General features: G+C 50.0%; 1 protein-coding gene across 1 annotated transcript; it reads left to right on the forward strand.

The window, feature by feature from the left end:
- Window positions 1-3,799: 3,799 nt before the first annotated feature.
- Window positions 3,800-8,500, forward strand: TNFSF14 (TNF superfamily member 14). The gene is made up of 4 exons (XM_004441240.3): window positions 3,800-4,127; window positions 5,745-5,781; window positions 6,041-6,082; window positions 6,720-8,500. Exons 1-4 carry the CDS (start codon window positions 3,909-3,911, stop codon window positions 7,145-7,147), a joined length of 726 nt encoding a protein of 241 aa, XP_004441297.1. The 5' UTR covers window positions 3,800-3,908; the 3' UTR covers window positions 7,148-8,500.
- Window positions 8,501-10,650: the final 2,150 nt, after the last annotated feature.

Below are 10,650 nucleotides of genomic sequence, written 5' to 3' on the forward strand. Positions count from 1 at the left end.
CTTTCTCCTGCCCTGGGATTCATTTTCTTCATTTCTTTAACACACAGGGTGTTGTTTTATTTGAGCACCTACGGTTCTAGGCTCTAAACAGCACAGACAGGATCTTATGAAACTTATGTTCTAAAGACAGCATGGAGTTGATTTCAGACAGTAAGGATGTCCAAAAAAGAATGGAGAACAGGGCGATGCGAGAAGTCTTGCCTGCAGTGGGGCCACTAGTAACGATCATTTAGATTGAAGGATGGTTCACTTCATGTGTCAACTTAGTTGGGCTATGATGACCAGTTGTTTGGTCAAACACCAGTCTAAATGTTGCTATGAAGGTCTTTTTTTAGATTCATGCCTGCAGTCAGTTGACTTTAGAAGCAGATTACCCTTGGTAATGTGGGTATGCCTCATGCAATCAGTTGGAGGGCTGAAGGGAAAAAATTAAGTTTCCTGAGGAAGAAGGAATTCAAGATAGCAGCATAGAAATTCTGCCTGAGTTTCTAGCCTTCAGACTCAAGGCTGCAGCATCTTAACTGAACCTCCAGCCTACTGGCTTGTCCTACAGATTTTGTACTTGCCAAGCCACACGATTGCATGACCCTATTTCTTAAAATAAATAGCTGTGTGTCTGTGTCTGTGTCTCTCTATCTGTCTCTCAATAGAGTAGATAGATAGATAGATAGATAGATAGATAGATAGATAGATAGATAGACAGACATGATGGATGGATGGGTGGATGGATGGATGGTTGGATGGATGGATGGATGGATGGATGGATGGATGGATGGATGGAGATATATTATTGGTTCTATTTCTCTGGTGAATCCTGCCTAATACAAGTGATCAGGGAAGGCTCCTGTGAGGAGGGGGCTTCTTGAGTTAAGACATAGATGACAGGGAGGAGCCAGCCATGGGTGATCTGAGAAAGACTGTTCCAGGCAGAGAGAACAGTAAGTGCAAAGGCCCCAAGAGGCCAGAGGCAAAGTGAGCAAAATCATAAGGGCTTCAAGATAGCAATGACCACTTGGTGTCTGTTCTAAGCTTAGGGGACAGCAAACATCGTCTACTAAGGGCCAGGTAGTAAATATTTTGGACTTTGAGGGCCAAGAGGTAAAATCAAGGGTGTTATGAAGGAACTTATAAACAAGAAAGGAAATGTCTTGCCCTGCCATGCCCTGTTCTCTTGAGATGGGCCATCCGGGGAGGTGGGCATGCTTTGTACCTGGCTTCTAGAGACATTCTCTGGATGAAGAGCGATTGATCTGAGGTTTGGAGGTCCAGGCAGGTGGAAGGGGTAAAGGATGACCCTTGAGGCCAGTTTCTCTGTATGGGCTTATGATACCCAGACCCCAGCCAATGCCTCTCTCCCGAGGCCTAGCTGCATCACCTAGATTAGTTGGCCAGAGAAAAGAGGACATGCTGAGTCGCCAACCCCCAGAATGAGATTCACCCACTCAGTGCCCAGCAGTTACCAACAGAGGAGACTCCAACATGTACACGTAGGGGCCAGCAGAACCAGCATAAGCTGTGGACAATGATGGGGTTTTGGCTGCCAGCCAGAGAGGCGGGCACTGGGAACAGAGTGGGGAACAGAGGGCAGAGGAGGACACCCTATCTGGGTCTCCAAAGCTCACTAAAGTGCCTGCTACTCCTGTGGCTGTACAGAACCAGAGGGCTGACCAGATTTGTCCCATGGCCATGATATGCTAACCCCTATAAGCCCAATGGGAAGCAATGGAACATTTGAAGCAGGGGAGAGATGAGAGCTGACTTAACGTGTTTAAAAAGCTGATGCCAGCAATTCTGCTCCTAGGTATATACCCAAAAGAATTGAAACCTGGTAACCAGACAGATAAATGTGCACACATGGTCATAGTAGCATGATTCACAACAGCCAAAAGGTGTAAACAACTTAAATGTCCATCAACAAATCAATAGATAAGCAAAATGTAGTCCATCCATACAATAGAATATTATTCAGCCATAAAAAAGGAATGAACCACTAACACACACTACAACATAGATGAACCTTGAAAACATTATACTCAGTGAAAGAGGCCAGACACAAAAGACCACATATTTCATGTTTCCATTTTTATGAAATATCCAGAACAGTTAAATCCATAGAGCAGGAAGGCAGACTCCTAGTTGCCAGGGGCTGGGGGACTTGGGAAATGGAGAGTGACTGCTTAATGACTCTGGGGTTTCCTTTCAGGGCATTGAAAACATTTTGGAACTAGATAAGAGTTGCGCAACATTGTAAATGTACTAAATGAGTTGTTCACTTTAAAGTGGTTAGTTTTGATCAAAAGCTGGGTAGCTCAGTTGGTTAGAGCATGGTGCTAAAATGGTTAGTTTTATGTTGGGTGAATTTCATCTCAATAAAATAAAATTTTAAAAAAATAAATAAATAAGTGAGCTCACACCTAGCTAGAAGGTAGAGAATGAATCATAAGGTGGCAAGAGGTACAGCAAGACATCCAGTTGGGAAGCTACTGCAACAGTCCAAGCAAGAAATGGTGGGTGGCTTACTGTCTTGGTCTGATTGGGCTGCTATAACAAGATACCCTAGACTGAGTGCCTCAGACAACAGGCATTCATTTCTCACAGTCTGGAGGCTGGAAGTCTGAAATCAAGGTGTCACCACACTCAGGTTCTGGTGAGGGCTCTCTTCCTGGTTGGCAGATGGTCACCTTCTTGCTGTGTCCTCACATGGCAGAGAGAAAGAACATCTCTCTCATGTCTCCTCTTATAAAGGCACTAATCCCATCGCTAGGGGGCCCCATCCTCATGACCTAACCACCTCCCAAAGGCTCCACCTCCAAATTCCAACACACTGGGGGATTACGGCTTGAACATATGAATTTGGAGGGGAACACAAACATTCTGTCCATAGTGCTTAGCTAGGGGTGCAGCAACGGGGATGGAAACAAGTGGCTGGATTTGAGGTCTGGTTTGGAGGTTGAATAGACAGGGCTTGCTGAAGGGTGGGATGTGGGGGACAAGACAGAGGGAGGAGTCCAGGATGACTCCCAGGCCTTGAGCTTAGCTAACTGGATGGGCAGTGGTTCCACCCCCCTGACTGGGAGTTCCAATTAAAACTTGCATACACACCTACACACATGGGTGCACACACACATTTACACATGCATGCGTACACACTGGTGCACACACACATGCACCTGTGAACACGTGCCTGCACAAATATGCTTGCGTGTGTGCATGCACACGCATGCACACACCTACCTGTGCACACATGCATGCATGCTTCCACCTATACACACTTCCATGTACACACATGCATGCACATAGCATACACGTGCACACAGATATGCATGCACACGTACCCACACATGCATGCACAAGTATATACACAGAAACTGCTCTTGTATTTTCCACTGCTCTTATCACCGTCTAAAACACTATATATTATTTTCTTATTTATTCAGCTCATTTTCTTTGCACCCCACTATAATAAGAGCCACATAAGACCAGGCACATTTGTCTCTCTTGTTCTCGGCTGTGCCCCCAAACCTTGAACAAGGCCTGGCACACAGAAGATGCTCAAAAAATATTTGGCAACTGAGTGAATGAAGCAGCCATAAGGGAAAGCTGGGGCCTCCCCTCTCTGATCCCCACCTGAGTCACATCTTCAGATGCCTCTGGAAAGTGTGAGAGACTATGTGAGTGAGAGTGAGACAAGGCCGGGGCTGGGGGTGGGCGGACAGGAAGGAGAGGACGACGAATGGGGAAAGGGGAGGGGCTGAGCCCCAGCTTTAAAGGCAGCCCGGGGACCCACGGACGCCTGTCTGCAACGTGCAAAGCCCAGGAGCATTGGGCAATTGTGGTTTCCTCCAGGCACGCAGGACCCAGCCGTGCCAGCCCAGTCCCAGGCATCTTGGGGCCTCATCTGCTCAGGCATGGAGGACACAGTTGTGAGGCCCTCAGTGTTCGTGGTGGACGGACAGACAGACATCCCGTTCACGAGGCTGGGGCGCAGCCGCCGGAGACAGCCCTGCAGTGCCGCCCGGCTGGGCCTGGGCCTCCTGCTGCTGCTGCTGGCAGCCGGGCTGGCTGTCCAGGGCTGGTTCCTGCTGCAGCTGCACTGGCGCCTGGGGGAGATGGTCGCCCCTCTGCCGGTGAGTGGGGCCTGGGGTCATGTGGTGGGTGGGTCTCCTGTGTCACTGTGTGTCTCCCTGCGTGTATGTGTAGGAAGAGGGGCAGACTAAGAGCAGCCCAGGGCAAATTAATTCACCTCTCTGAACCTCAGTTTCCTTATCTGTAAAATAGGCATGATAATAAGAGTACCCATCTCATGGGGAATAAAATACAATATTGCACGTGTGCTGCCCAGTGGTGGCTGGCCCACAACAAGCATTCAGCCAATCAGAACCAACATTCTTTTCTTTTTTTTAATTAAGATATAATTGAAGGGCCGGCCCAGTGGTGCAGCAGTTAAGTGTGCACACTCTGCTTCGTCAGCCTGGGGTTCACAGGTTCGGATCCCAGGCGCGCACGAATGCACCGCTTGTCAGGCCATGCTGTGGCGGCGTCCCATATAAAGTAGAGGAAGGTGGGCACGATGTTAGCCCAGGGCCAATCTTCCTCAGCAAAGAAAAAAAGAGGAGGATTGGAGTCGGATGTCAGCTCAGGGCTGATCTTCCTCACAAAAGAAAAAAAAAGATATAATTGACATATTACATTGTGTAAGTTTAAGGTGTACAACGTATGGACCTGATACATTTATATCGCCATTATATTGATACATTTATATTTGATACATTGCATGATCGCCATTGTAGCATGAGCTAACACCTTTATGGCGTCAACATAATTATCATTTCTTCTGGTAGTGGGAATAAATAAAATCTAGTCTCTTAAAAAATCTACCATTTATAATACAATTTTGTTGTCTGTAACCCCTAGAACGGACATTCTGACACTGTTAATTATTATTAGCCATACCCTGATCACCCCAGTCGGGATTGTCACTAACCTACTTAGTCGATTCTGTGAGAATCTCTCTCTGTGTCACTTTTCATTTGGCCGTGGATGTGTCTGTCTTTCTGTCTGCCACATCTGTGGGTCTGTCTGTCCCATACCGTGGCCATGTGGTCTTGGCATTTTGTGTCCTGTGTTTTCAGGTCCCTTCTCCTTGTGACTGGATCTGATGGCCATGTGCACCTATCCACGTGCCCTCGTGGACCCGTGCTGCTGTCCATGTGGCCACAGGTCCACAGACTCGCCTATCTACAGCCCCTGTGTCGACATTTCTGGGTCTCTATGTTTGCAGACCTGCATGGATCCAGAAACCATGTGTCCACATAACCGCGTCCATGTGCGTCTTGTCAGTGTGTCGCATAAGCGTCCAAGTCTGCGTCGCTTGTCCGTATCCGTGTGTTGGTATTTATGTTCTCATGTACAGCTATCCGGATGTCCACGTATCTTTAATATTACTTAATAAACTCTCATATAATGCTTACCACATGCCAGGCACTGCAATACACTTTTCACGTATGAATTCACTGAATCCTAAGCAGGCACTATTCGTATGTCCATTTACAGAGGGGAAAACTGAGGCACCCAGTGGTTACGAGGATGCTGGGCAGGGGTGGGGGATGTACACGTGGCCCTAGGTTCGTGTCTGAGGGTGGCGTCTGTGCCCATGGTCTGCGTGTGTCTCTCAGCCGTGAGTCTGAGTGGTGCCAGGGTGTGGGCCCCACAGGTCCTCACCATGGGCTGCTCTGCATTTTCAGGACAGAGATGCAGGATCCTGGGAGCAGCTGATGCAAGGTTAGTCAGAATCCTGGTCCGCGGGGAGGGGGTGGGATGGTTCCCACGCTGCCCACACCCCCTCAGCCCATTGCCCAATGCGATTTGCACAACTAGCCCAAAACGCACAGGTGCCCCTCCCCCGAGCCTGAGAAGCAGAAGTTTGGGTCATTCCGGAAAGGGTGGGGTTGACACCAGAAGGTGGACATGATGACCCCTCGGGAGGCTGGCCCTTACCCTCCGCTGCCTTCATCTCTGACCTCTGACCCTCTCTCCCCAGAGCGGAGGTCCCACCAGGCCAATCCAGCAGCACACCTCACAGGTGAGGGGGAGCCCGGGTCCTAGCACGGGGTGGGGGTCACATGTCCTGGGGAAACCAGACAGTTGCCCCAACACGTCAGAGTATCCATCCATTCGTTCAATATTTATTCACAGATTCCCCCAGAGTACAGGCACTGCCTAGGTCCATGTAGTTCTAATTCTGTTTATTGAATAAACCCTTATACAGTGCTTACTATGTGTCATGCACCATAATACCCTTTACACATATTAATTCATTAAATCCTTAGCAGGTACCATTCATAGCTCCAATTTACAGAGAGGGAAACTGAGGCACACGGAGGGTATAAGGCTGCTGGACCAGGGCGTGTCCTGCCTCCGGTCCTTGGTTCTGCCACTTATAAGTTTTGATGCTTTTGGTTAGTCACATAATTGCTCCACGTCTCAGTTTCTCTGCCTTCAAGAGGGAGACAAAATGATAATAAGCAAGTGACTTTGCCACTCCTTGTGCCTCAGTTTCCCCCACCTGCAAAATGAGGATAAAGAGAATTAATACATAGAAAGCTCTCAAACAGCCCAACAGAGAGAGGGCGGGATGCAGAGAGGGGTGGCAACAGGCCTAAGGGCGCACAGCAAGAGTGGGACGCGTGCTGACCGGTCCCCTTTGTCTCCCTCCCCAGGGGCCAACTCCAGCTTGACCGGCACAGGGGGCCCGCTGCTGTGGGAGACGAAGCTGGGCCTGGCCTTCTTGAGGGGCCTCACCTACCGTGATGGCGCCCTGGTGATTGTCCGGGCTGGCTACTATTACATCTACTCCAAGGTGCAGTTGGGAAGTGTGGGCTGCTCACAGATGCAGGGCAGCGGCCTGCCCATCACCCACGGCCTCTACAAGCGCACGCCCCGCTACCCCGAGGAGCTGGAACTGCTGGTCAGCCGGCAGTCACCCTGCGGACGAGCAACCAATGCCCGCGTCTGGTGGGACAGCAGTTTCCTGGGTGGAGTGGTGCATCTGGATGCCGGGGAGGAGGTGGTGGTCCGCGTGCTGGATGAGCGCCTGGTCCGACTCCGAGACGGCACCCGGTCCTACTTCGGGGCGTTCATGGTGTGAAGGCAGGAGTGATGGTGGATTGAATGGGGGTCTGACAGGCAGAGACCTTGGGGGGCACCTCAGGAGACAGAAAACCCAAAAAGCAGAGATTCTGAAGAGTGCTCCGGGGAACCCGAAACTCAGCAGTTGGAGAGCACAATGGGCACCACCAGGGGCCAAGAACCCAGCCACCCTGAGGGGTTGAAGATCCTGCAGGCACTTTCTAGGACCAAACTAAACTGCAGACCCCACCGTGGGCAACAATGAAGACAAAGACCCAGAGACTGGAGGGTCTGGAGGCCCCCAAGTAGGGGGTAGAACTGATCTGCCTGATATTCAGGAAGAAGGGGTGAGGGGTGGGTATTTATACTTTTGATTCAGAAAAAAATTGGGACTTGGGGGGTCCAGGGACTTGACCGAGAACAGGAAATTTATCACCCTCTCCACTCTCACATGAGTGGGCAGGGGGGAGATTTATCATCAGGACTCATCCATGTGGAGAGCCCAGCCCGGCCCCGCCCACAGTCATAGTCACATACTCAAGTCCCACTCACGAGCTTGTGGCCACACCTGGGCCAGCCACGAAAAGTTACACTCAGAGACACAGGCACAGGGAAGTGCCGCTAAGTGTTTAACAGCCAGCTTTCCCGGGAGGGGAGAGGCTTCACAGAGTTTGCTGATATCCACAGTGTAACTATTCCCACAGTGGCTGGTTTCTTGATACAATGTATCGTCCACTCGCTGGCTGTATCCAGGCACTGCTTAGCACTCGCATCCCAGTAGGACACCACAGCGGTTTCAGCACCCAGGCCAGAGCCTGGTACACAGCAGGACCTTGGAAAATGTTTACAGAAAGAAAGAAGAGAGAGGGAGAGACAGAGGAAGGATGGAGGGAAGGAGGGAAGAAGGAAAGAAAGAAAGAAAATACATTCACACCTACAGCATCACAGAGAATCATTCAGCTCCACAATCTCAGACACTCTTTCACATGCACAGATTCATACATGCAAAGCATCAGTTGCTCTCACAACCACACACAAGTCAGACAGCATCGCAAACCCTCAGTCACAAGCACTGCATGACAACCACACATGACACAATGACACACAAGTCATCATCACAGCCTCAGTCACCCACGCAGTGTCACCCACATGTGACACACAGGTTTCGGTGCTCATCACGTCGGACTTCCATATGCCACGTCATGGTCAGACCCATCTCACACACACACGGCGTTACAATGACACACACAGGCACACACAGCCTGAGGTTCCTCCCAGCCAAGGCAAACACATCCTGGGGTGAGGACCGGACTTTGTCCATAGCCCTGGGCCCCTTGACCACTGGTCTTGGAAATAAATGGCAAATGTTGCACTTGGGTCTGTCTAGTTCTTAGGGGAAGGGTGGCTTGTAGAAGTGGAAGGATAGATGGAATGACTCAAGGAGGTCACTTTACAGATGAGAAACCTGAACCCAGCCGGCCCAGCTCCATGCAGGAAGCTCAGGGGGAAACCAGAGACCTCACACCAGGGGTCTGCCTTCCTCTCAAATCCACAATTCCTGAGGAAGTAGAAGCTACATCCTGCCAGGCACCCTTATTGCAGAGTTCCGGGACAGAGTAGCAGTCTACCCAGCCAGGTGGAAGCTTGGAGTAACTGGGAGCATGGGAAAAGTGTGTGGGGAGGGGCAGATAACGATATGCATACAAATCAGATGGTTTATGCAAATGAGGATGTGCCCCTGTGTGGCTGGAGGGACATCTTACCACCCAGGACCCTAGGATGAGGGTTCAGACCCCAGAGGTGAATGAGTTGTTATTGTTATTGTTGATAATGTTGTTGTCATTGTTTCCCGGTATAGGGTGGAAGGAAACAGGCTTTGCAATCAGATGGTCCTGGGTTCCAACCCCACTCTGCCACTTCCTGGCTGTGTGACCTTGAGCAAGTCCCATCACCTCCCAGTGCCTCAGTTTTCTCATCTGTAAAACGGGAGGTAACAATAGTCCTCGCCTCCTGGGTTTGTTGTGAAGGTTAAATCAGATCAGGCACAGAGAAAGCCATTTGGTGTGGTGCCTGGTACACAGTAGGAGCTCCATAAGCATGTGAGTGCCGTTAAGTGATTTAGAAATATTAAGAAGAGCGTTTGTCAGGCACTTTCTCTATGCCTGGCACCTCTTGTGAGTCACATCTTTATATAGATACCTGGGCAGAAGCTGTTGTTGGCCCCATGTTCCAGATGCAGAGACTGAGGCAGGAATGCCACCCCCGCCTGCCCCCACCCAGGGCATGTGGCCTCATGCCTCTCTGCCCTGGCTGGGCTGGTGGGAGGTGGGACGGCCCCGAATGCTCGGCCACAGCCCCCGCTGGAGTTTCCTTTACTCTCATCACAGTCTTTCTGTTTCCGTGGCTCTGATGAGAAGACTAAGGTGTTGGGACAGTATATTTATCAAAGCCGCCAGCAGCCACCAACTTCCGCCTGGGGATGGAACCTCTCGCTAAGTTTAGCCCCCCGAGATCATTCCTGGGAGGGGCCTCCCAGCCTTGAGGTGGAGGAGAGAGGGGAAGAAGGAGGGCGAGATGGAAAGAGAGGGAGGGGAGGGAAAGGTGGAGGGGGAAGGAGGAGAAAGGAGGCAGAGAGAGCCTTGCAGGTATAGAGGCTGGTACAGCAGCAGACTAGACTCCAACTTGATTTCAGATAAAGTGTGGAGGCAGGAAGCCCCTAGCCCAGACCACTGACCTACTTTACAATTTCTGAGAAGTTTATCTCCTCCATTTCCGTCTTCACCTCTTGTTCTCCAGCGTCTTTTCGGATTTCACCCTCCCCTCCCACCCCAATCAACTCTTCCTCAAGACCCAAAATCTAACATCCTCACCCTCCCCCCAGTCCCTGGGCAGGAAACCCTCCCCCTTGTCTTCATCTCTTGCCAAGACTCAGAGGTGGTAGAAGTAAAAAGAATGATGACAAATCATTTATTACTTTCCTATTACGATGCTACGCCCCTCCTGCTAAATGCCACCTCATTCAAACACTGAGCTGCATCATCTCAGAAAAACGGAATGGTTTTTACACTGGAGCCAGACAGCCTGGGTTCAAATCCTCGCTCTATCATTTTCCCTCTGGGTGATCTTGGAATCCATCCTTGACTTCTCTGGGCCTCGGTTTCCTCATCTGTAAAACAGGATGAATCGTGACCTCTACTCTACCCTGGTTATCGTGAGATGAAACGACTTGAACTTTTAGGTATTTTTCCAGAGCTTGGCCCACAGTGAGCTCTTTAATCCTTCTTAGATATTCTTTTCGTAAGCATCGTTATAATCATGTGCACATTTAAATTTCAGATCCTTTTCAGCTATTACATCAAAGGAGGAGACCTTACATTCACAGGCCACATCTAGTCACTGGGTGTGTTTTTAAAATGAGAATTAGTAGTCAATATTTAAACATTGCAAAGCTTGGCATGTGGACAAATCCAGATTTCTGGATTTTCTTGGAAAGTTGGAAGCTATGACAACAACCCAGGTTGG

The sequence above is a fragment of the Ceratotherium simum genome, chromosome 39 (genome assembly GCF_057802395.1).
Source record: "Ceratotherium simum simum isolate JZ-2026a chromosome 39, ASM5780239v1, whole genome shotgun sequence".
In the NCBI taxonomy this organism is placed as follows: domain Eukaryota; kingdom Metazoa; phylum Chordata; class Mammalia; order Perissodactyla; family Rhinocerotidae; genus Ceratotherium; species Ceratotherium simum.